Source organism: Lutra lutra, chromosome 2 (assembly GCF_902655055.1).
Source record: "Lutra lutra chromosome 2, mLutLut1.2, whole genome shotgun sequence".
Taxonomy (NCBI): Eukaryota; Metazoa; Chordata; class Mammalia; order Carnivora; family Mustelidae; genus Lutra; species Lutra lutra.
This window is the reverse complement of record NC_062279.1, coordinates 64,082,118-64,108,840: the sequence shown is the minus strand read 5'-3', so window position 1 is coordinate 64,108,840 and position 26,723 is coordinate 64,082,118. Positions and strand designations below refer to the sequence as shown.

The 26,723-nt window shown below is 43.1% G+C and overlaps 1 protein-coding gene across 2 annotated transcripts in view; it reads right to left on the bottom strand.

Moving 5' to 3' along the window:
* Window positions 1–26,322, bottom strand: part of ARHGAP10 (Rho GTPase activating protein 10) — a 317,730-nt gene extending 291,408 nt beyond the window's left edge. Inside the window, exon 1 of one of the 2 annotated variants that reach the window (XM_047717603.1) lies at window positions 25,890–26,322. In XM_047717603.1, coding sequence (XP_047573559.1) covers window positions 25,890–26,043 — 154 coding nt within the window. In that variant the 5' untranslated portion in view covers window positions 26,044–26,322. The remainder of the gene's footprint in view (window positions 1–25,889) is intronic. The other variant, XM_047717602.1, reaches the window with a different exon arrangement.
* Between the last annotated feature and the right edge of the window lie 401 nt (window positions 26,323–26,723).

Below are 26,723 nucleotides of genomic sequence, written 5' to 3'. Positions count from 1 at the left end.
AGCGAGCATGAGCACAAGCAGAGGGAGAAGGAGAGGGAGAAGCAGAATCCCTACTGAGCAAGGAACCCAGTGAGAGACTCGATCCCATGACCCTGGGATCATGACCTGAGCAAAAGGCAGATGCTTAACCGACTGAGCCACCCAGGTGCCCCTGCACTACATTCTTTATAGAGTGAGATAGAAAACAGCTCCTCTGCATATAGAAATGATTATAAAATGCAAAGCAAGCCATGGCACGTGTACTAGTTATACACATAACTAAATAATTGTGCCTTCCCCTCAATCAGCCCACCCTTCCTCTTCCAGGCCCCAGTGAGGTGGCAGTCTTGGACAAACCTGTTCTGTATCACAGGTTACGGCTGGCTGGACAGGGGCAGGCACCAGATCCAAGAGCAGACAACCAACAGGTGGGTTAGTGACCTCCCAAGAGCTGAGCCAGATAACCTCTCCCCAAACAAGGACAATGGTAATTAGCTGGGCCAACTAGATTCTCTTAGGAAGCTGACTTAAGAATATGGAAATTACCAGACACATAGTAGAGGAAGGTGAGGCTGCTGGCACACTTAGAGAAGCAGCCCACAAGTAAGCCAAAACTGGAAGGACGCAGAAACTACAAACAAACAAAAGCTGTGGACGCTACACGGTTGGAAGTGGGTAAAGATGATGGCCACAGAGCAGCCTAGACTGTGAAGACCAGCTGGGTCACACAGCCTTTAGCACAACCTGGACGGCCCTGTGCTCCCAGTAGACTTTCTGGTTCTGGTCTCTAATGTTCTCCTAATGCACCAAGCCAGAAACATTAGCTTTGATTTAGCTTTTTCAGCAAATCTTAGAAGCCCTGGACTTCTGCTAGCTTTCCTTTGGCATCGCTCATTTCCCTCTGGCATGCTCTTTCCCTCCAGTTGCTCTGCCACCGACCTGGACCACAGCCCCTGTCCTCCAAGTGAGGACAGCTCTCCACAGGTTTCTCTGGTCCCAGGCTCTCCCTGCTCTACACAAAGGAGTACCTGATTATTTTCCCTTTAAACAGTGTATTTCCCTATTTCCTACTCCCAAACCCCAATGACTCCCCAGTTCTGTTTCAGGGCAGAACTTATTTCCATACTCATCCTTCCAATAGGTCTTAATATTTTCCACTAAATCTTAAATACTCTTGGGTATTCAAGCTGTTTCCCCTTCTCAGAAATTTCTATCTTTCCCATCAGCCCATGCTCTGCAAACTCTACCTTCTATATGGAGTCTTTTTTTTTTAAACCATACTGCATATACATGAAGGCCCCTCTTCTTAAAATCTGGTGAGAAAACAGCACTTAATTCCACAGAACCTTTGTCTCATGTTTTTCACTTCCACATCTGGACTGCAAATTCTAATATGACAACACATGATATTTTTGCAGCCCTCTCTCCTTCACCAACACCAATTAACAACAGAGTTCACATTAACAGTGCTCAGTGAAGCCCTGTTGATTAGCTAAGGTTAAGTAGAGAAACACTACTAAGATCCTAAACTATTCTTGGCAGGTCCAGAGATTGTCTCATTCAACAGCCATTCCAATCTTCTCTTCCCTCGCCTTCCTCTACAAAGAAGGCTGGTCCAGAAACAATCCTTTCCCAGACCTCCTGCAGTGAGGGGAGGCCACCCAAAAACTGAGGCCAATGGGATATAAGCAGAACCCGATGGATGATTCCTGGGAAAGCCTGTGATACAGACTTCCTCCTTACTACTACTTCCTCCTCCTGTTGCCCTAGGAAGAGGGTGTAATGGCTGGGCCACACTGCAACCATGAGGAAAAGGCCAAGAATGTGTAGAACCCTCAGCCTTCACAACCAGCCATCAACCACCTACTACTGACTTATTAGGAGAGAGAAAAAAAATTCACCAACTCAGTCAAAGTCTGTCTACTGTTATATGCAACCAGCTGTGACTGATGCATTGCTCCTCAAGACAGAGCCTGCTCTGTGGCTGTTCGGTGTGTGTTTTGTCTTTGGTTTATTTGTACACATCTCTACTTTCTTTAGTGATAGTCTAGCCTCTAAAAGAGACAAACAGGGGCACCTGGGTGGCTCAGTGGGTTAAAGCCTCTGCCTTCAGCTCAGGTTGTGATCCCAGGGTCCTGGGATTGAGCCCCATATCTGGCTCTCTGCTCAATGGAGAGCCTGTTTCCTCCTCCTCTCTCTCTGCCTGCCTCTCTGCCTACTTGTGATCTCTTGTCTGTCAAATAAGTAAATAAAATCTTAAATAAATAAATAAATAAATAAAAGAGACAAACAGAAAAGTATCACCAGCACTATATGAGGGCAAGAGAAGGACAAGAGGGCAGCATCTATTTGCTATGTTTATAAGACGAAAAGCAAAGCTACTCCCTAAAATATCATATTGGTAGCTTGCCAAAAAAAAAGGCCAAGGATGATAATATTTTCAAAAAGAGCCATCTCTTTTTTATAACATAGCACTGATATTCCTATAGCAAGGGTCTCTTCTTGTTTACAGTTAAATGGGATGGAATGCCTTACAATTTTCTAGGAGAAATTAGATGAGAAGTAATGCTGTGAACACAGAATGTCCAGACTAAGTTTCACAAGAACTGGTTATGTAAGTAAACATTTTAACAAGGAAAAATATGACAGTCTGTTCTTCTTAAAATAACAAGTACTTCTAATATCACAGTTTTGGTTTTGCTTAACCCATTAATACATTTGCTTGTATTTTATCATTACTGTTTGGGAAATGTTTTTTTAAGTTTCTCTTTTAATCACGGGTGTTCATTAAGACAATTGTACTCCTGAAGCCCCATCATCCATGTCATCCATCCCCCCTACCCACCTCTCCTCTGGTAACCATCAGTTTGTTCTCTGTAATTAAGAGTCTGTTTCTTGGTTTGTCACTTTCTTTTCCCTTTGCTTGTTTCCTTTCTTAAATTCCACATGAGTTAAGTCATATGTTATCTGTCTTTCTGACTTATTTCACTTAGCATTACACTCTCTAGTTCCACCCATGTTGTTGCAGACGGCAAGATTTCATTCTTTCTGAAGGCAGATTAATATGCCATTGCATCTACATATACACCACATCTTTTTTATATATTCATCTATCAATGGATACTTGGGCTGCTTCCATAATTTGGCTATATTGTAGATAATGCTGCTATAAACATCGGGATACATATATCCCTTGGAATGAGTTTTTGTATTCTTTGGGTAAATACCAAGTGGTGCGATTCCTGGGTGGTAGGCCAGTTCTATTTTTAACTTTTTGAGGAAACTCCATACTGTTTTCCAATTGGCTACACTAGTTTGCATTCCCACCAACAGTGCAAGAGGTTTCCTTTTTCTCTACAGCCTTGCAACACTTGTTGTTTCCTGTGTTTTTTATTCTAGCATTCTGACAGGTGTGAGGTGTTAGCTCATTGTGGTTTTGATTTGCACTTCCCTGATGATCAATAATGTTCAGCATCTTTTCATGTGTCTGTCAGCCATCTAGAAGTCTTCTTTGGAGAAATGTCTTCCACTTCTTCTGCACATTTTTAAATTGGATTATTTTGGGGGGGGTGTTAATTTTTATAAGTTCTTTATATATTTTGGATACTAACCTTTTATCAGATAGGTCATTTCCAAATATCTTCTTCCAGTCAGTAGGTTGCCTTTTAGTTTTGTGGATGGTTTCCTTCACTGTGCAGAAATTTTTTATTTTGATGTAGTTCCAATAGTTTATTTTTGCTTTTATTTACCCTGCATCGGGGGACATATCTAGGAAAATACATTGCTATAGCTGACATGAGATAAATTACTGCCTGTGCTTTCTTCTAGAATTTTTATGGTTTCAGGTCTCACATTTAGGTCTTTAATCCATTTTGATTTTACTTTTGCTTATGTGTAAGAACTTGATCCAGTTTCATTCTTTTGCATGTTGTTGTCTGGTTTTCCCAACACCATTTGTTGAAGAGAGACTGTCTTTTCCCATTGGATATTCTTTAGGGGAAAAAAAAAATTTATTTATTCATTTGAGAGAGGGCATGAGCAGGGAGAGGAGCAAAGGGGAAAGGAAAAGCAGACTCCATGCTGAGCACAAAGCCCAATTCAGGGCTCAATCTCACAACCCTGAGATCATGACCTGAACTGAGATCAAGAGTTGAACGCTTAACCAAGTGAGTCACCCAGGCGTCCCTCCCATTGGATATTCCTTCCTGCTTTGTCAAAGACTAATTGACCACAGAATTGTGGGACTGCACGGGAATTTTGTAAAGTTATCATTTTGAAAGGATTTTAATATTTCTCCAGGAACCTTGTTCTATTATAAATCAATTAAAAGAATGTGCAACCTAACTGTGCAGCGAAATTGTTATTTTTGTCTTTTTTCTGTTAGTTTTCATTAAAGGAAACAAATTAAACACTAAAACCCCACCTTTATTCATGTGTAACAATGAAAATTTACCCATACTATTTATCTCTATGTGGAAACAGACTAAACCAAAAACAACAACAAAAGTATGCAATGTTCAGCATATTAAATAGAAACAATCGTTAAGAAGTGACAACAGAAAGTCAACCAAAAGAAATACCCTTCTGACAATAACCATGCTGAGCTTTCTCTGCATCCAGAGGCAGTTTGGAACCCTCGGAAGAATGGGCATGCTAGCCCAACTGTGCCCTAATTCCCCCTGGGTCTGACTTCACGCTCCAAACATTTATCAACTGTAAACCAAAACTGCTTTTTCTTTTTTTCAGGATTTTATTTACTTATTTGGCAGAGAGAGATCACAAGTAGGCAGAGAGGCAGGCAGAGAGAGAGGGGGAAGTAGGCTGCCTGCTGAACAGAGAGCCTGATGATGCGGGGCTCAATCCCAGGACCCTGAGATCATGACCTGAGTGGAAGAAAGAAGCTTAACCCACGGAGCCACCCAGGTGCCCCCCAAACAGCTTCCTAACCAGAAATACAGCAGCTTTTTACCTCCTGAGCATTAGGATTTTCCTGTTTTCATAAGATACAAAGTACTCAGTGGGAACTTGCAGAAGAGCTGGGATCGTAATACAATACAAAGTTACACAAGAAACTTCTGCCTCACATCAGTGGTCCAGAGCAGGACAGGAACTAAAGGGCCTGGATCCTCACATTATTATGTGTCTTCACTGGTATCACCTAACCTCTCCAGAATTCAAGGACTTCCAACATCACAGGAGTCAGAAAGGCACTTACTCAAGCAAGTATGAATCCAAGACCTAAGAACCAGGTGTGGTGCTAGGCATTAGTAGAGGACCGCAAGGAGACAGAACCCCCAAAGGATCTAGAGTTTACTGGAATCTAGAATGTGAGCAGGGTGAGGGGCAAAGCATTTAGAAATGTTCAGTCTTTATTAGGACCAGCAGTAGCAGACAAATGGAAACCCCCAACACAAACAATGTCACATCATCTTTATTCAATTCACTAATTTCTCTACTTTAATTTTTAAATGAAGCATCAGGAAGAAGGGCTTTCACATGTGTAAATTAAATTGCTAAGTCTCAAAATTTGCTCACTCTCATCCACATCTAAATTTTCCACATACATGAATATGACATGAGCATCATGAAAATAGTCTCAAAAGCAGAAAAAAAATCACCATTTAAATATGACTTCCAAATTTACTTGTCCACTAATACTGCAAATAAATTTTTAAAATTACTACCATGGGGCGCCTGGGTGGCTCAGTGGGTTGAGGCCTCTGCCTTCGGCTCGGGTCGTGGTCCCAGGGTCCTGGGATCGAGTCCCACGTCACGTTCTCTGCTCAGCGGGGAGCCTGCTTCCCTTCCTCTCTTTCTGCCTGCCTCTCTGCCTACCTGTGATCTCTGTCAGATAAATAAATAAAATCTTTTAAAAAAAATTGCTAAGTCTCAAAATTTGCTCACTCTCATCCACATCTAAATTTTCCACATACATTAATATGACATGAGCATCATGAAAATAGTCTCAAAAGCAGAAAAAAATCACCCTTTAAATATGACTTCCAAATTTACTTGTCCATTAATACTGCAAATAAATTTTTTTAATACTGCAAATAAATTTTTAAAATTACTACCATGTGGTGCCTGGGTGGCTCAATGGGTTAAAGCCTCTGCCTTCGGCTCAGGTCATGATCTCAGGGTCCTGGGATCAAGCCCTGCATTGGGCTCTCTGCTCAGCGGAAAGTCTGCTTCCTCCCCTCTCCCTCTTCCTGCCTCTCCACCTACTTGTGATCTCTGTCAAATAAGTAAATAAAATATTTAATAAATAAAATAAAATTACTACCATGTAGGGCACCTGGGTGGCTCCGTGGGTCAAGCCCCACAATGGGCTCTCTGCTCAGCAGGGAGCCTGCTTACCCCCCTTTCTCTCTGCCTGCCTCTCTGCCTACTTGTGATTGCTTGCTCTCTGTGTCGAATAAATAAATAACCTTTGAAAAAAATTACTACCATGTAAATTCAACACTATAAATGAACTTCAAGAAACCAACAGAGAAGACAAAGCAAACAGCTAAAGGGGCCACTTGGAACATGTTTCCTCATCTGTAGAATACAAGGGTTTGGCATTCCTTCCAGTTCTGTGGCACATGGTTAGAAGACCGGACCTTAATTCTAGCTTTTTAATATGGAAACTAAAATTCATTATACTCAAGATTTATTAAAAAGCCCCAAAATAGTTTTAAACTAACTACAATGTCTTAATACTGTCTATGACTCTACACAAAATTCTTAAACTTCTGGATAGCAAGCTCTTCGTGGGTGAACTAGGAAAAAATCTACTTCAGTGTAAATGCATTCAAAATACATCTCCAAAAAGAACGAAACTGCACCCAGAAAGAAAAGAAACAGTCATTGCTTGTGAAGGAAATAAGATGCCAATGCAATTTGGGGCATAAAATAGCAACAAACGTAAGCAAAGGTCCAAATTGGCATAAACAGTAAAGCATCCATTTCACAAAACAAAGTATTTCTTTCTCTTTAAGGGAAGAACTCCTACAGGCCTATCATGATAAGACAGGGAAGCTGAAAATGGCAACAGTATCAGGCTGTCAGAACGCATCAAACCCACACACCCTTAGGATCATTAACCATAACATTACTTCTAAAATTCTGCTTTGGTTAAAAAGCCAACAACATTAAGGTTTTTCACTTCCTCTAATACAAGTAGAACTGTATTGTATACAGTATACTGGCCACTACTCCAGAACATCTGAAAATGACCTCCTTTCCCATGACTTTTAATAACTTGAAGTTTCTATCACCTTCACAGAAATTTTTTTTAATTTCCGAAGTGTGCTTTGGAGACATAACCGCACCACCCCATGTCTTTACACAAGATAACACTGTAAATAAGACTTGTGAAATACTATGTCAATGGCAATAATGCATGTTGTGAAAACTACAGGCTTCAGAGACCGTGTGTAAGTGGCAGGGGCCACACAGCTTTCTGGGTAAGTGCCGTTGGGCAAGTAACTCAACCTATCTAAACCCAGGTTCCTAAGTTGCAAAATGGTATTTGCACTAAGAATGAGTGCACCAAATAAGACAAAGAAGTAAATGTTAATTCACGTGAGAGGCTTACATACTTATAGAGTAAGTGCTAAAAATGAACAATAAAAACATACTACCTGCTACTACCACAACTACCAGTATTATCCTTACTCTTAGTAAGCTTCTATGTTTTAAGACATCTCAGTTATTATTTTCTGACAGCTCAACTGATAATTACGAAGCAAATTAAAGCAAAACTTAGTATCTCCAACTTAAAACAGTAACCAATCACTGCTGTTTTAAATTGAAGATATCTTACGTGCAACTTCATTTAAACAAATCCAACAGATAAAAATGGATATTCACATACACATCCCAAAAATAGGATGGGAGAGGACTATTCCTTTTAAAGGAATCATCACTGATTCCTCTTAAATAATAAACACAGTTTGGTGACATCTAAACTATGATTAGATTATATACACACACATAATGGAACCCACAGAGCTGATTATATAGTAATTCCATTCCAACTTTCCTTCCTAATGTAAATTCGGAGTTTGGGTGCACATTCAATAAACACATCACAGTCTGGCACGCCTCACTCTAAGGTGCCCTCCATCACCTTCCACAGGTCAAATCCTCAGAGGTGCACTAGCTTCCATCAGGGAACCCACTCTCTCCCTGCTCCTTTCTATTTTGTTCTCACCGCATACATTAAACTAAGGAAGTACATTTACTCAAAACTACACACTCAGCTTTAAAGCTTTTGAAATGAAAACTTCAAAGTCCCAAAACTTAAAGGTCTTTACAAAGTTGCCTCTTTGTTCTCTGGACATGAAGCACTTTTTAAACCGTTTGTTCCATGATTGTCGAGATAAATCAGTACTGCAGACACCCATAGACCCGGCCAAAAGGCAGTGCACCGTCTTAAAGCCAACAAAAACTGTTAACTGTGGTTAAGTGATACATCCGGTTTCTGGATGTATGACTGATCATCAACAATTTTGCATCGCCATATAAGCCTTTTAGACAGTAACAATTAAGACACAGCAGTCAATTCTCAAAGATTTCAGAGTTTACATCATAAATGTGCAATTTAACCATCACAATTCCGCTAAACTAGCAATGAAAAGAAAATAGGTCACTTACCTACTTTTAAATCTTTTTTTTTTTAAGATTTTATTTATTTTACAGAGATCACAAGTAGGCAGAGAGGCAGGCGAGGGTGGTCGGGGGGGGGGGGGGGGCGGGGAGAGGACAGGCTCCCCGTTGAGCAGAGAGCCCGATGTGGGGCTCCATTCCAGAACCCTGGGATCATGACCCGAGCCGAAGGCAGAGGCTTTAATCCACTGAGCACCCAGGCACCCCTAAATATTTGCTTTAAATACTATCTGGCATGCACAATAAAATGGAGACAAGGGAAATATTTCCAGAGACTATCAGACAATTCAGAAGAAAATAAACTTATTGGGAGAGGTTTTCCAGTGGCTTACAGAATTATCTCAATGGATTTCAAACTTAAAATTAAGGTTGGAATATATACAAAAAGAAAGAAAAAACACCTGCTCTAATTTCTGTTCAAGAAACGTTTTCTTTCCTTAAAAGGAAAAAAGAATGTAAAATTGCTCAATCTACTGTGTGAGATGAATTATACTCACAAACATCAGTTCTTCTTAGCAATACTTTATTTCTCCAAAACTAAACGGAAGCACTATACCAGTGCAAGAAATTTCAATTAAGCCAGCAAATCACTATTTTTTAAATATTTTCTTGGGCTATCACAAATTAAAATGTTATAAATATTAGCTATGTTAGTCTAAGCTTTTTCCACAGTGATCAAAAAAAGTGTCACAGTCACTCCGTATTTTAGAGGTAAATTACAGGAAGGCACAGACACTAACTGCCTCACTGTATCAACAACCTTAACCTTGTATCCAGGCAAGTCGCACTTGATTTCTATCCTCTCATCTCTCCTGCCCTTTTCAATTTTGGTTTAAAGGAATCAACCAAGCAATGGGAAAAACAGAAGGCAACCTTACTCTTTTTTTTTTTCTTATCATATATTTCCTTTTTTTTTTTTTTAAGATTTTATTTACTTATTTGAGAGAGCGAGCTTGTACAAGCAGGGGGAACAGCAGGCAGGAGAGGGAGCAACAGGCTCCCCACTGAGCAGGGAACCCAATGCTGGGCTCAATCCCAGGACTTTGAGATGACAACTTCAACCAAAGGCTTACTGACTAAGCCACCCAGGTGTCCAAAACTTTTTTTTTTTTTAATTTATTTGAGAGAGAAAAAGAAAGCAGGGGGAGGGGCAGAGGGAGAGGGAGAGAATCCCAACTCCCTGCTGAGCACAGAGCCCAAAGCAGGGCTCTATCCCATGACCCAGAGATCATGACCTGCGCAGAAACCAAGAGTCAGATGCCTAACCACCTGAGCCACCCAGGTGCCCAAGGGCAAACTTATTCTATCTTCTCACAGCCCTCATTTGCCCCATGAAGCCCCTAGGCCCAGATCAAAATAGGTCTAGAAGTCACTTTTTTTTTTTTTTTTTTTTTTTTGACAGAGCGATCACAAGTAGGCAGAGAGGCAGGCAGAGAGAGAGGAAGAAGCAGGCTCCCCGCTGAGCAGAGAGCCCGATGCGGGACTCGATCCCAGGACCCTGGGATCATCACCTGAGCCGAAGGCAAAGGCTTTAACCCACTGAGCCACCCAGGCATCCCTAGAAGTCACTTTCAAAAATGTAAGTTCTCTTACATATTAGCTGTCTGCTTCTTTTCCAGCATTCTACAAATCCCTTTGCTATGAACCTTAGCGTTCTGGTAAAACAATTACTTGCTGCCTGCTTCTTCAGGTATATCATCTGCCGTGCTCAGTGGTGGGTCCAGACTGGGCAAGTGACCCAGGACTGATAGGGCCTTTAGGGAAGGCAACCACAGGTCCAGGTTTTCCCTGGGACAATGCCAGTTTATCCCTGTTGCTCTGGCATCATTTTATTCTCGAAAGTGTTTTGTTAGACTATATGGTCAGTTCCTCAGCCACAGGACAATTAACTTAGAGCTGGGCCATTCTTTGTTCCGGGGGGCTGTCTAGTGCATTGTGGGACACTCACCAGCACTCCGTCATTGGCCTCTACCACCAGATGCCAGTAGCACCTCCCAATCAGGACAACCAAACATGTATCCAGGGGGGTCAAATTCATCCATTTGAGAACAAGTCCTCTAAGGAAAAGGAGTCACTGTTATCTAAAATTCCCAGAGCAATAAGAAAGATAGCCTTAAGCTATTACCACCATGCAAAGAGTGCCCATTTGAGGGTCAAGCCAACGGAGGGAAATGCCCGAGATATGAAGAGTGACCTGATGACACTGTTGCAACCCCTGGACTCAGGTGTACCTAAAGCAAGCCCCACTCCTCGGACTTCACTTATGTGAGCCCAGAAATCTCTTTTTTGCTTCAACAATTCTAATTGGATTTCTCTCACTTGCAACTGAAAGAAATGAATGAGGATATACAGCTTGTTTTATGTCAAAAATGTAAGCTGTCAAAAAAGAAAAAGGGCTCTGGGGCACCTCGGTGGCTCCATGGGTTAAAGCCTCTGCTTTCAGCTCAGGTCATGGTCCCAGGGTCCTGGAATCAAGCCCCGCAATGGGCTCTCTGCTCAGCAGGGAGTCTGCTTCCCTCTCTCTCTGCCTGCCTCTCTGCCTACTTGTGATCTCTGTCTGTCAAATAAATAAATGAAATCTTTAAAAAATTTAAAAAAAAAAAAAAAAAGTAAAAGGGCTCACGGGGCGCCTGGTTGGTTCAGTCAGTTAAGTGTCTAACTTCAGCTCAGGTCATGATCTCAGGGTCCTGGGAATGAGCCCTGTGTTGGGCACCCTGCTCAGCAAGGAGTCTGCTTCTCCCTCCCCCTCCCCCTCCGCCCCTTCCCCACTCATGTTCAAACTCTGATAAATAAAATGTTTAAAAAAAAAAAAGAAAGAAAGAAAGAAAGAAAGAAAGAAAGAAAGAAAGAAAGAAAGAAAGAAAAAGAATTCAGATTAATTCTGAACCCTATCCTACACTTTCCACAAAAAGAGACCACGAACTCTAGTTCTAGGGACACAAGCAATGAACTTCTGCACTAAGGTCCTAGAGTCCCTCCCTTTGAAGAGCCTGAGAGCCTCCGCAGCTCACCTACAGGGGCACAGTGTGTCTACACTCAGTGAGACCAGGCCTAAAGAAAGAGTGGTCCCATCTGCACACCACTGCATCTGAAAAGTTACAGTCATTGGAAACAGTTCTTTCTTCTAGAATCATTCCTAAACTTGTTAGAACCCAAGCAGATAGCTAGAAAAGAGGACAAAAAGATCTTTTTAGATTGCTGATAATTACACTTTAAACTCTTACAGGTTCTATTCCTCCTCCTCTCTTGGACAAAAAGGCAAAAATCTGAAGTCCTAGAGTCTCTTCCCTAGATGTTGCCAGAGGCATGGTCTTCTCTGTAGGCATCTAAAAAGAACCAGCATGATTCCATGGAGATAAAATGGAAAAATCAGCAGTGTCACTCCGTGAAAAAGAAAAAGGTGTTTTCCTTTAATATGTGAAACACATACACACGCGCGCGCGCGCACACACACACACACGTTTAAAGACTGAATAAAGGGGCGCCTGGGTGGCTCAGTGGGTTGGGCCGCTGCCTTCGGCTCGGGTCATGATCCCAGGTCCTGGGTTCGAGCCCCGCATCGGGCTCTCTGCTCAGCGGGGAGCCTGCTTCCTCCTCTCTCTCTGCCTGCCTCTCTGCTTACTTGTGATTTCTCTCTGTCAAATAAATAAATAAAATCTTAAAAAAAAAAATAAAAATAAAGACTGAATAAAGTATTCAACCTTAAGTGCCATCAGAATAAAAGTCTGGAATTGAGGCATTTGTTAATGTCGATGATGTTTATCCAGACGTTTTATCCCTACCTTTTCTCCCCATACACCTACCATTACCTTGTCTCAGTTTAATGTCTAGATTCCACCCACCCACCCCCATTTCAAACAGACTACGAAATGAAAGTCTTACAAGTCATGTATTATTTATTAACCAGAAAAAGAATGTGGTGGAGGAGAAATTAAAACACAATTAACTACTAGAAACTATCTTGTCATCTACCTCACAGAGAAAATAAATCTACTGGTAATTATTTCCTCAAAGTCTTCAACAAATCAATAAATTTATGTGAGCCTGCATCTATCTTTTCCACCCCTTCCAGTATTGAAGTAGATGAAGAGTGTGGTCCTGCCTTCACCTGGGCTCTGAATCCCATTTTCTATAGGCAGAAAGAAGTACGTTTTAGTCTGGAATACTCCCTGAATCTTCAGTCTCTCCTCTCTGTTGGATATCGTTCTCTCCATGTTCAAATCTCACCCATTAACCAAAAGTTTGGGAGAGCTATCCATACTACAGGCTCATTATTTCCCTTATACCCTCCCTCCCAACCCTCTATTTCAGGGTCTCATCCCTGCTGTGACATAAACTAATCTCCTAGTTACTACCAATGTCACTGTCTTTTTCCCCCCAGGATAACATACAGTGTCATATTAGTTTCAGGTGTACAATATAGGGATTCAACACTTCCACACATTACTCGGTGTTCTTCAGGACAAATGTACTCAATCTCTGTCACCTATGTCCCCCATCCTCCTACCCACCTCCCCTCTGGTAACCATCAGTCTGCTCTCAATGGTTGAGAGTCTTTTTGTTTGACCAATGACACTGCCTTAATGCAATGTCACCTGTACTGCTGGTACTGGTTCCTCTTTGTAAAATGACCTTTTCGCCTCCCTCCTACTTTCTGCATGACACCAGATTTTCCATCTCCTCCCTCCCCCTACCCCATCGTTACTGCTCTCAAATCTCCTTCTCAAGCTCTTCTTCTATCGACCCTTTAAAATTTGTATTCCTGGGGTGTCTGGCGGGGCTCAGTCGGTTAAGCATCGGCCTTCTGCTCAGGTCCTGGAATCCTGGGATCTAGCCCCACGTCGGGCTCTCTGCTTAGCAGGGAGTCTTCTCCCTATCCCTCTTTCCCCCCACCACCCAACCCCTGCTTGTGATCTCTCTCGTTTGCTCTTTCTCTCTCTCTCTCTCTCTCATTTACTCTCTCTCTCAAATCAATAAAATACTTTAAAAAATTAAATTTAAAAAAAAGAGTCATATTCCCCAGGATTTGCCCAGGCTCCCTGCCTTCTCACTTCACATTCCTTCTCCAGGCAGGTTTGCTGTTACACGGTGTCCTTTCCTATCTACACGCTGTGTCTCCAGAATCTTTACCTTCAGCTTTATGCCATGTTCCTGAAATACATACTTATAAAAGAAGCAAACTACTGAATGTGTGTCTACTGGATAGCTGAGAAGCACCTCAGTCTCAACATATCCAATCCAAAAATGTCTCCTCTTTCCCACAGAACCTGTTCCTCTAGCTGGACTGCCTCAGAGAATAGCACCCAACTGCCCAGGGCAGGAACTGAGGAATCACCCTGGGTGCCTCCTTCCTCAACCCCCACACTCAACCACCCACCACAGCCTGCAGCCTCTGTATTCTCCTCCTCGAGAATCTGCCTCTTTTGCTACCAAAGTCTCTGCCGTAGAGGAGCGACCTCCCAACCTCCAGGTCCCCTTTCCTCAAATTCACTCTCACAACCCACTGCCTGCCGGACAAACTTCTCAAATGCAACTCCGATGATGCCAATCCCCTGCTGGAAATATTTCCATCACCTCCTACTGTGCTTCAAATGAAGTGTGAAGACCTCCTTAACGGCTTCAGCAGGCCCTTCCCAACCCTGCACCTGTCCACTCTGCAGCCCCATTGTTCTCACTGTGCTCCTGCCCCACTCCCAGCCCAGCGGTGGTGCTGCTCCACCAACCATGTAGCACACGATCTCTCTGGCCTCCAGTCCTCTTGCATGCATTTGACCATGCTTGAAGAACCCTTCTTCCCTCTCCTCAGCATGGAAAGCTCCTAGCTTCCCTGTGGCCTCAGCTTAGAAGTTGCTACTCTCTTGAAGTCTTGACTCCCTAGATAGTCCTAACTAGGGACATAGCATCCCAATCTTACTCAACAGAGTGACAAGACTTAATTAATCTTCCATCTCCCCAACTAGAACTCTGACTTCTGCACAGATACACAAGGTCTTTGTTCACTGCTAAACCTCTAGCAACTTGCCCACAATAGGTAGGGTTTAATGACTTCGGATGACACTTTGTCCCCTCTGTCATAAATGAGGTTATTATAGTGATGACGGTGAATAGATTTTTAATTTTTTTTTCCTATGCTTAGCAAACACATTCAGGGGTCATTATGAATCAGTTTTCTAAGTGCTTTGGAAATAATTAACTAATTTAATTCTAGCAACATTTAGGGAGATAAAACACTACCCACATTCTATAGAAGAGGAAATCAAGGCACAAAGGAGTTAAACAAGTTGCCCAAGATCACATAGTAAATGTGACATCAAAGACCATGCTCTTCAATATTTTTGTTATGCTGCCTTTGACCTGCATTTCACGAAAGAAAAACAAAACTATCTGTCACAGTGACAGAAGTCCTATCTGCCAGATTCTCCAATAAAAGTAATGACATGTCAATGACACTCCACTCCCTTGTACTTCTTTGGCTTGTCCCCAGAACTTTCAAGCAAAGAGCTTAGTAGTACACTGTATTTCAACATGCTATTACAGCTGGTTTCTTCTATTGCATAAATGTGAGGCCTATATTCATCCCTATACTTCAAAATACTGTTAGCCCGAAAGAGAAAGGAAAATGTATTCACAGACTATTTCTACTATCTCTACCGGTAAAGCCACAACTATGTCCAAGTTCAACCAAAGGAAGTCAGAATGGTGCTCTTTTGATGACCACTCCTAACAGGGACCAGACACAGTTCTGAGATCCTTTACTATGGAATACTAGGATTAAATAATGCCACCCCATCAGACAGAGTTCCTACTATCTCCACTTTACTAATAACAAAACAGAAAGTGAGATGGGATCCCTGGTTAAGTCAAAGGATCTGCCTTTGACTCAGGTCATGATCCCAGGGCCCTGGGATCAAGTCCCGCATCAGGCTCCCTGCTCAGTGGGGAGTCTGCTTCTCTTTCTGCCACTCTCCTCCTGCTCGTGCTCTCTTACTCTCTGATGAATAAAATCTTTAAAAAGTGGGGGGGCGGGGAGAGAAAGTGAGGCACTGAGGGTTTAAGTAATTTGCCCAAAGTCTCATTTGTCCAAAGTCTACCAGTCTATACTACTAAGAAGTAGGGGAGCCAACTTTACAGTTAGAGATAAACACATTCATCTTTTTAGAGAGTATTAAACATCCTGTATTCAGACCTGAAGTGACCTTACTCTGGCCAAATGGATTTCCTCCAGCCACACACCTCACCATGACTCGCTCGCTCCCAGACAGTGGCAGAACACACACCTTGATACCCAAGGGCAGACAGTGCCCATGGGTGAACAAGCCAACAAGGAAGGAAAAATCACACTCACCACTGAAATATCAAGTGGCACAGGATTAACATCTTCCTCAGGAAACACAGGGAGGAAATTCTAGTTCAACCAGGGAGGCAGGTCTCCAGCAGGAGGAACAGGGGTGTGATACTGGTAGAGCTTAGGACTTAGAGATGCCTGCCTTTAGAATGTAAAGTGTCAGGGGATTTTCAGCATGTGTGTGTTTGTTTAAAAGACAGGGATGTCGAGTCTTCCTCATCACAAAAGTATCCCCTTGGCGAGTCTACAAATTATGTTCCTATATTATGATAATCAAATAAAGCAGGCTGTGGTTCCCGTTGCTTTGAGGGCTATTGCAAAATACCAACCAATCCCTGCCTAAAAATCATGTTCATCTGACCTAACTAGACTGACAGTTACCAGAGGTCTTACTGCACACTGTGTTTACGAATATAAATCTTGTTTTTCCTCCAGATACCAATATCCAAAGTCTGATTTCAAGGAAGTAAAATGCCTTAAATTTTATGATTCAGACTAGTGACTGAAACTTAAACTGGTTTGCTCCGATTATCCAGACTAAGCTGATAATTTATCAAAAAGAAATTTTACCCAAGGACTTCAAAATTCATGGGCACATTATCTGCAGATTGTTGTCAAAGCCACTGTTTTAAAGTTTATAAAATTAATTACAATAAGGCTTTCATGCTGCATAAATTCTCTAATAAGTTGCCTGGCAATCAAAAAATGCATGAATATATGACACATCATAGAACATCTACAAAACATCAATTAACAAAGTCTTCTTAAACACAGTTTGGAGGAAAAAGAGGTTGAACTAAATGAAATAGAGCTATGCATGTATCCACACGGGTAAATCTCACAAATATGAAATTGAGGGAAAAAAAGAAGTTGCACATATAGTATCAGAACCATTATATAAAGTCTAAAAACATGCTATTATCTAAGAATTCGTACATATATATTAAAATGTCTAGAAAAAATAAACACCAGATCTGAGATAGCTGCTACTGTTTAGGAAGAAGGACAGGTTGCTACTGGGGAGAGGCAGATAGTAAGCTTTTTTCTAAACTAAGATGTAAATACAGAAATGTTTATTCTGAGATTCTTTATACACACACACACACACACACACACACAGTATAGTTTTAACGAGTTAAGAATAGAGCTATTTCCATATGTTTCTCCACTAACATTTACAACCACTTGTATCTTAATGAAAAAACATGTTACTTGAAAGACAATTTATACAGTGTGCTTTCAATGAGTTAAGAACACAGCTATTCCTATATGCTTCTGCACATGTTTACAAAAACTTGCATCTTAATGAAACAAGATGTTAGCTGAAGGACACAATTACACACACTGTAGTTATTATGAGATTCTCTATATTTTTTTATATTTCTAAACTATCTCATAATTTTGGTAAGCACAAAAGCCTAATGCCAAAATATAAGAACAAAATGAAAATGTATTCTACTAAAGGGTGGGAGAAGGAATGGGAAGCAAAGGAAGGAGGAGGGAGTGGAGATTAAGAGACAGAGACCGCTGGGAAGGAAATGATACTGTTCTAAGGAAAGATTTGAATGTAACTGATTCTAAATCAACCAATATCTGAATGCCTATACTTATTATACAAACTAGAAGCCACTTTTATTCATGATAATCATCCCAGGAGGCCTGAAATTGTGTCAATCGTGGTCCTTGTGCTGAGCTAATAAGAACAGTCTCTCCACTGGGTCATGAAATATACACACATTCCAGATAACCAAGATTTATCATAATAACTTCCCTTAACACAAGACCACAGTTACACCCCTTTATGGGGCCAGCTAATGATTGTGGTTAAGGCTTTCAGAGTCAGACAAAAGTGGGTTCACATTCCAGCTCCTCCACTGACAAACTGATTTGAACAAGCTTTCACACTGTACCTACTCACTGCCACATACAGTCAGCAATCACTTAAAGCATAATTTATGGTAACCTAGCACACTACCCAGTGTTTTTATATCCTTCAAAATTCTTGCTTATGACCCAAGAAATAAACAAAATCATAAGGTGATAAATAGCTATTAGAGTCACAAACTCCTAACAGCCTCTTTGGGAATTTATTGAGGAGACTTTGAGGATTCTTTCACAGAGAATGAATAGGATTACCGAACAGGTCCTCAGTACAGCCCTCTTAGAGAGGTCTCTGACTCCCTTTTCTCATTGTGAATTTCTCATTGTGAATTTCCAAGAGCAGACACACACACTGTCCATTACTTGTTAGGGTTTCCTGCAGATTAAACACTAACATTAGTATCCTCTAAAAGTATCACTATAATTGTTAAGTCTCCTCATTGATGTTATCATCTCAGTACCTTGAACACAGCTCTGTCACCCTCAACTCCTCATCAGTCCTCTAACTGCTGACTGCTTGAGCCTCACATGCAGGGGCTCATAAGATCTACAACAGCCTTACTGACACCCTCTCCATCTTCAAATCCTTGTGAATTGGAAATAAATTCTGAAGAATATTTTTCCAAGATACCATTTAGCTTTGATTCATCAACTTATTTTCCAGATTTTTCAGTATCCTGCACTACATTCAAACGTTGGAAGCCTTCCCAGAGTTTGACAAATTTGGGTCTCTTTTTGGTCACTGCTAATAAGGATATGAACCCATATGCTCTTAAGGGTAATAAGCACCAAAAGGTTACATACTAGTCACTAGGCCAAACAGCCATTCTTCAGACAAGAAAAGGACCTTGATATTAAAACATGTACCTGCAATTTAGATAATACATCGTAAGTGTTAACATTTCACATCCGAATGTTTATTCTAAATGCTTTATATGTATTAACTCATTTAATCCAATGAGCAACCCTATACAGTGGATAGTATTATAATCTCCATTTTATAGGAGACAACACAGAGAAAAGCTAAGTAACTTGACCAGGACCCCACTGCCAGTGAGTGGTCGAGGTAGGATAAGGACCCAGAAAGACCAGTACCTTCAACCTGTGCTCTTAATCTTCTAAACTGTACTGTATCATTGGCTACTTTAAAAATTAAAACATAAAAATGTCCTCCTGACTTTCCCTCTTCCAAAAGTCAATAATGCTCCCTGGTCCCCACCAAAATAACCAGAAAGGAGGTGGTCAGAAGACGCCCACCAGATGGGAGGGCAGGGAAAAGTCAAAGTAAGACATGGAGAACATTGGATGAATAACCCATAAAACATTCTAAATGAACATGGCTGGCCAGTGGAGAGCTCTAAACAGAAACTATTCTATAAGGGCACCTGAGTGGCTCAGTTGGTTAAGCTTCTGTCTTCGACTCAGGTCATACTCTCAGGGTCCTGGGATCAAGCCCTGCATCAGGCTCTCCACTCAGTGGGGAGCCTGATTTTCCCTCTTCCCCACCCCCCGCTTCTGCTTCTCCCCACTGCTTGTTCTAATAAATAAATAAATAAATAATAAAATCTTAAAAAAAAAAAAAAAAACTATTCTCTATGGAGTCAAGGACTACCTGTAGTGAGTAAAGTATATGAAGCTTTAAAGCCTGTCTGGGTCCACATCCTATCTCCAGTCTGATAGTTTTTCTACAGCAAGTCTGCATTCACCCTGGAGACTGGCCAACCTTACTAAAACCCCAAGTGAGAGCTGAAGATTTATCCAGGAGATGCCCTGAACTGTTGGTGATTTCTCTGTGACAAAAATACATATGAGTATTCTTTTCCATTCAGGGAAAAATTATATTTGTAATTTGTCAACTTTTTAAGTAACATTTTATTTCTATACCTCCCTAAATTCCACTCAATAGCAGAATCAGCATGAAATTTACAATTATACTCCTTCAATTACACTCCATCAAAACTGGGGTATGAAAAAAACCTGGGGTATGAAGTAGCAAAAAACACAATTCAAACTGGCTTAGGTCCTTTAACAACATATCCAGAGCTGGGCTTTTGACATAGAACAATCTGTGGCTCCCACAATGATGTCAAAAACCCAGATACACTTACCTCTTTGCTCCACAGTCCTTATCTTGGCTCCACTCATCGGTCCCAAGATGGGGTAGCGCTCCAGGCAACACAACCACATATCACAGAAGAGTAAAGAACCTTTTCGGTTTTGTTTTTTTAATTTTATTTATTTATTTGACAGAGAGAGACACAGTGAGGGAGGGAACACAAGCAGGGGGAGTGGCAGAGGATGAAGTAGGCTTCCCACTGATCAGGGAGTCCGATGTGGGACTCGATCCCAGGACACTGGGATCATGTCCAGAGATGAAAGCAGACACTTAACAACTGAGCCACCCAGAAGCCCCTTGGCTTTTTTTTTTTCCCCTTAAGATTTATATATTTGAGAGAAAGAGAGAGAGCACATGAGTGGGAGGAGCAGAGGGAGAGGGAGAATCTCAAGCAGTTTCCCAGCTAAGCACAGAGCTTGGCACGGGGGCTCAATCCCACAACCCTGAGATCATGACCTGCGCCAAAACCAAAAGTCAGACGCTCAACCAACACTGCCACCCAAGCACCCCAAAAGCCGTTTTTATGAGTCTCCTCACAAAAAAGGAAATCTTTTCCAAAGTCTCCAGCAGCCTTCCTATCATGTTTCACTGGCTAGAACTGAGATATAGCCTCATTCTTAAACCAGTCATCAGTCCAGAAAATAAGTTCACCATAACTGAGTTAGAGTTCTGCGACTCTTAACCCTGACCACATGTCTTTATAGCCACCCAGGTGATTCTAAAGATCAGCTGGGCCTGAAAAACTGAGTTAAACTAATTGGAATTACCTGCAATCACCTTTCCCTGTGTCTCCTGAGAAAAGGTATAGACACCTGAACAAAATTCAGATAGTCAGAGAAGAATAATGCTGGCTGGGCAAACAATAGAGTTTACACAACCCCTCTATATGTGTGTCTGCAAAACACTTTCACACCATTTTATTTAATCCTCAGACTGGGCTTTCAGCAATAGTCCCATTTTACAAATAAGGAAACTGAGGCTCAAGCTGGCAGAGTGAAATTCTTTTAAGTCTTCCAAACTTCTATATATTCCAATTCAAAAGCAACTTGGGAAATTTCCCCTAAAAGGGATTATCGCGTGAACAATTTCTCTGAAACATTTAACATAAAGAAAGCAAAAAGGAACTTTTACGTTGTCCTAAAGAAAGCAAGGCAAAAATCAAGGAAATATTAAAGGAAATAGCAAAGCAAAGATTAAAATACCAAGGCCTAAAAAAAGTACTAAAACCAAGACTTGGAAGTCTCCAATCCTAGGATTGGGTGCCTCTAACACCCTTCTCCATATCTGTGCTAAAAGCAGGCTCACTTATGAAGGGCTCTCCAGCTTAACACACATCAAGAGAGCTAGACAATCTAAGCTTACTAAAGAACATTTTATATAACTGTATAAGTGTTTAATAACTGTAAGGACTATTTGCTTTAAAAAAATTTTTTTCTCCTCTGAAAACAGAACGAATTCTCTCAAGACTGCCTAATATAAAATTTGTGAGAAAAGCATATCTGGTCTATTTCTGTTCCTGGCAAAGAAGCTAAACATTTCTATGAATCATAAGCATCTGAAACTATACAGACAGCACATGAAACGCTTACAAAAGGAAAGACTGTATTAAAAGAGGACACTGGTTATTCTAGGAAAGGAAAGGCGTGAAAAAGAAAAAAGAAGAAAAAATCAATTTAAACAAAGACTCCATTGAACTGAGTGAATGATCTCCAAATGTACCACATAATTCAGTGATCCCAGACTTCTCTGTAGCTCCCGCCTACCCCCACTGTTATGTCCACCCTACACACAGATGTCAAATCCTGTCTCAAAATCAACTCTTTCCCATTATGTCAGCCTTCTGCTGACAAACCTCAGTGATTCTCCACAGGATAAAGTCCACATTCCTCACCTCGATTTTATGACCCTCCATAATCTGAAACTGACCTCTCCCTTCATCTCATTCCTAACTGGTCTCCTCATGGTCCCCTCATGGTCCTTAAGCACTGTGGTGTTCCAGTTTCTTCTCAGCTGTTTTCAATCTGACAAGTTCTACAAGGTTCTAGTCCTTCCTTAAAACAAGTGCCCAAATTGCCAGTCACATGTCTTTATTCTAACCTACAACAAACTCTTGTTTCTGACAAAGTTAGAATACTTGCTCGTCACTATATTTTTAAAATTTTATTTATTTTTAACATTTATTTATGGGGTGCCTGTGTGGCTCAGGTCATGATCTCAGGGTCCTGGGATCAAGCCCAAAGGGCTCCCTGCTCAGCAGGAAGCCTGCTTCTCCCTCTCCTGCTCCCCCTACTTATGCTCTCTCTCTCCCTCTCTCTTGCTCTGTCAAATAAATAAATAAAATCTCTAAAAAAAATAAAAAGAAAAATATTTGCTTATTTGAAAGAGAGAGCATGCGCATGCAGTGGGGGAGGGGGTGGGAGAAGGAGAGAATCTCTAGCAGACTCTGTGCTGACTCAACACGGGGCTCAATCCCAGGACCCTGAGACCATGACCTGAACCCAAACCAAGAGTCAGTCACTTAACAACTGAGCCACCCAGGCACCCCTTAACCTTTTCATATGTGTATGTCTGCGTATCCTTTAAGAAATCAGCACATTGTGGGCGCCTGGGTGGCTCAGTGCGTTAAGCCACTGCCTCCGGCTCAGGTCATGATCTCAGGGTCCTGGGATCGAGTACCGCATCGGGTTCTCTGCTCGGCAGAGATCCTGCTTCCCTCTCTCTCTCTCTGCCTGCCTCTCCATCTACTTGTGATCTCTGTCAAATAAATAAATAAAATCTTTAAAAAAAAAAAAAGAAATCAGCACATTGCTACAGGAGTTCAAACACATTCCCTAAATTGGGCTGAATTCAACTACATGATGATAAACTCAAGGACAAGGGTTTCTGTCTTATGACCACTTTGTATCTCAATCCCAATATTTAATGAATCATAGATGCTAAATATTTGCTGACTGCTGCATCACTCAACTCAGCAGGAAGCCTTCAAGTCCCACAGAGCCACCTCCAATTTCTTTAAATATTTATGGAATACTCAAAGCATCATGACATCAAAACTACATAAAGCCAACAAGTATTGGGGCACCTGGGTGGCTCAGTGGGTTAAGCCTCTGCCTTCCGCTCAGGTCATGATCTCAGGGTCCTGGGATCGAGCCCCACATCGGGCTCTCTGCTCAGTGGGGAGCCTGCTTCCTTTCTCTCTCTGCCTGCCTCTCTGCCTACCTGTGATCTCTGTCTGTCAAATAAATAAATAAATAAAATCTTAAAAAAAAAAAGAAAAAGCCAACAAGTATTTAGTGCATGCAGGAGACATCTTACAGGGCAATTAAAAACAAATCACTTAAACTCACAATTCTGAAAATGCACCAAATGCCACTTATGCACAACAGAATATAAGACACCTGAAAATATAATCAGTCTGACCCAGGTGATTGCTGTTCTGCAGCTCCTCTCTCCACCTCACATCCTTCCTTGACTTCTTGACTCGAAGATATTAGATAGAAAGGCTCAACTGGTTAGACAAATGACTTACCTACACTGCAATTTCCAAACACTGCAGAACCTTACAAGTACCTCTAAGAAGTAGGACAAGAGAAACCGAACACAAAATAATTAAGTGACCTGTTCAGCTGTCATGTGGCCAGGGCCTAACCAATAGGAAAGGTGAATTAAACACAGGTGTCTTGACTTAAGTCAGGTGCTTGTAGTCTTTGATATGAACTAGAACTATACTTCGAGGAGCAAGTTGGGCAAATGCAGGGTCTTCCTAACTGGCCTAAAGCATGTGAACTAAAGCTGTATTTTTGTTGCCTTCTGGGAAGGACTTTAAGTTAATCAAATATAATGAGAAAAAAGATACTTTCAGGTTGCTCTTTTTTTTTAAGATCTTATTTACTTATTTGACAGAGATCACAAGTAAGCAGAGAGGCAGGCAGAGAGAGAGGGAGAAGCAGGCTCCCCGCTGAGCAGAGAGCCAGACTCAGGGCTCAATACCAGGACCCTGGGATGATGACCTGAGCCGAAGGCAGAGGCTTAACCCACTGAGCCACCCAGGTGCCCCCTCGGGTTGCTCTCTTAATCATGATTATAAATTATGTTCCTTATGGTAAAGGACAAGAATCAAAAGAAGACAGCAGTTGACAAATTCAAGAAAGTCTACATTCTGGGGAGGAAGGCTGACAGCTGGCCCCCCAGATGCACCAGCTGCTGCTGGAACACCAGGCATGTGTCCTGTTGGCAGAAGAGCTTACATGCAGTCACATAAATAGCTTTCTACCAGTGGTCAAACTCGCTTTGCCATCTGCCTCTCCCCATACCAAAGGCTCCCTCCTTGTCATCCTAACTCCAGAGGGAGCTGCTACAGCCAGTAAGAGAAGGTACACTCCCCCAGCCAGTGACACTGGTTAACACCAAGTACAGAGGAAGGAGACCTCTCCCTCATGTTCTCAGGGGCGCTCACATGTACACACACACACAAACTGCCTTTCTCACTCCTGCCTACATATTTATAACCCCTCCCGACTTCCTACCCAACACACATACCTAATGCCAAGACGCTGGACAGCCATCAACCAAATAAGCCCACTTGTCACATATCCCGAACAAAGTGATTCCCAATCCTCATTCTGCATCACCCACAAGGTCACAGAACATCATCCAGACATCATCCAGAGCAGTGACTTGCTTCCAGAATTACAGGGATGGCTCACTAAATTCTTCACATTAAAACTTATTTCAACTCATTCATTAAATGAATATTTACTGTTCCAGGCACTGTGCTGGGTTCTTGAGACGGTTTTGTTCAGTATATTTTAATCTTCCTTAATACAAAATGGTGGTAGAGGGGAGAGTGATATGGAGTATTTTTCCTAGAGGTGACGTCTGCAAACAAGTGTACAAGGGACTAACTCCCAAAGCTGGGAATTACTGAACTGAGAAACTAGAAAAGTGGTAAAGACCCTAACAACACAGACTTGTGAGGCTGGGTACTGCCCCGTCCTTCGTCTGCTGTCTTAAGAGGACACTCAGAGGCATCCTCAGAAGGGTTATGGACTACAGGTGTGCTCAGGCCGCCCAGCTCCTCACTGGAGCTAAGGCTCCCCGCCCCACCCTCCACCCCCATCCGGCAGCATCTCCAACTCGGTGTTTCAGCAAGAATTTTAGACCTTCTCCCTCCTAGACTATCCTCAGATACAGATGTTATCTACTGAGATCTATTTCCCCGGTGGCCACTTCCTAGTTTTTCAAAAAGCAGAAAAGAACCAGGGAGGAAAGCATCAAGCCCGACGTGGGTGGAATTCCCTAGTTGCAGGCAACGCTGGCTCCGGCCAAAGGGTAGGCTGCCTGCTCACCCTTTCAAGTCCCAATCTTTGAACCCTCCCCAGCGCAGGAGGGAAAGAATGTGAGGAAAGCAGCACAACGCCAGGTGAACTTTCTGGTTTAGCACAGTGGAGGATCCGGGCCGAAACTATCCGAAAAGATCAGAAAATAATAGGGTAAGGGTAGAGTTGAAGGGACTTTTGAGTAAATCACGGAGCAGGTTTTCAAAGAATCCCCAGGAAAGTCCTCTGGATAGGTCACGAGGCAAAACTAGTGAAACTGAGCTTTAGGGCGCAATCCCACCTGACCTCAGCCGGGTGGGACAGGGAACTGCAGGCACCGAGGGGTACCCGGCTGCGGGCGGCGCTCTTCCACGCACAGCTCCTGCCTCTGGCCGCTGCTAAAACACTAGGGACGGGAAAGGGGACTCGCCACCCGCTGCCTGGGGAGCCGGGCAAGAGAAAGCCCAGGGCCTCCTAGTCCCCAGTCTCCTGTTCCGCGGCTGGCTGACCCCGGGCACGCGACTGCCCGTCTCCCTCCCACAGAGGCTCCTCCCCGCTTCGCCGCTCCGCAGCCTGCCCGCGCCCACGTCCCTCTTACTTTTGGTTGCTGCGATGAGGTTCTTCCCGTCCTTGATGAGCTCTTTTATGAACTTGTTGGTCCTCTCGAGCTCCGCTTCATGGGCGCGGATCCTCTCCCTGAACCACGGGCTGTCCAGGTAGCAGTCGCTGAACTCCAGGGGCTGCAGCCCCATGACTGCCGAGGTCCGCCGCCCGCCCCGCCGCGCACTACAGCCGGAGCCCGGCTGCTGAGCCGTGGCCAGGTGCGGGGCGCGCGGGCAGGAAGTCCCGGAGAGGCGCGCGGCCCCGGGCGGGCGCGGCACGGACGAGTCCCTCGGAGCTGAGCCGGGCCGCCGAGGCGAGCGAGAACCGCGGCGCCCCAATCCCGACAGCCCCCGCCGAGCCCCGGGCGCCCGCGGCCCCGCCCCGCCCGGCCCCCGCGCCGCACACCCTCCCCGAGGCTCGAGCCGGCCCGCCCCGGGCGCCTCCCAGGCCCGCCCCGCGCCCCCGCCCCTTCTCGCCCCCTTCTTTATCCTCCGCCTTCCTTCTTCCTCCCTCCCTTCCTTTCCCTTCCCCAGCACACTCTTCTCCTCTTCCCCACGCGCAGTTGCCCCTCCTCTTCCTTCCGAGCCTCACTCGGTCTAGAATTTCGTCCCGCGGCTCTCCTCCACCCCCGGGGCGCGTGCGCCTCCCCTTTCTCCGGTTCCCTTCTTGGGGTGACTCAAAGTCAGCTCCGCGAGGCCGGGAACTCGACCAGAACGGTGAAGGGGCGTCTTCCTAACAGCCTCTAATCCCCTCCGCCGGGAGATCTCGCTCGGATGTCTGACTTGCGAGGAGAAACGATTGACTCATTGATCTCATTTATTCTGGGAAC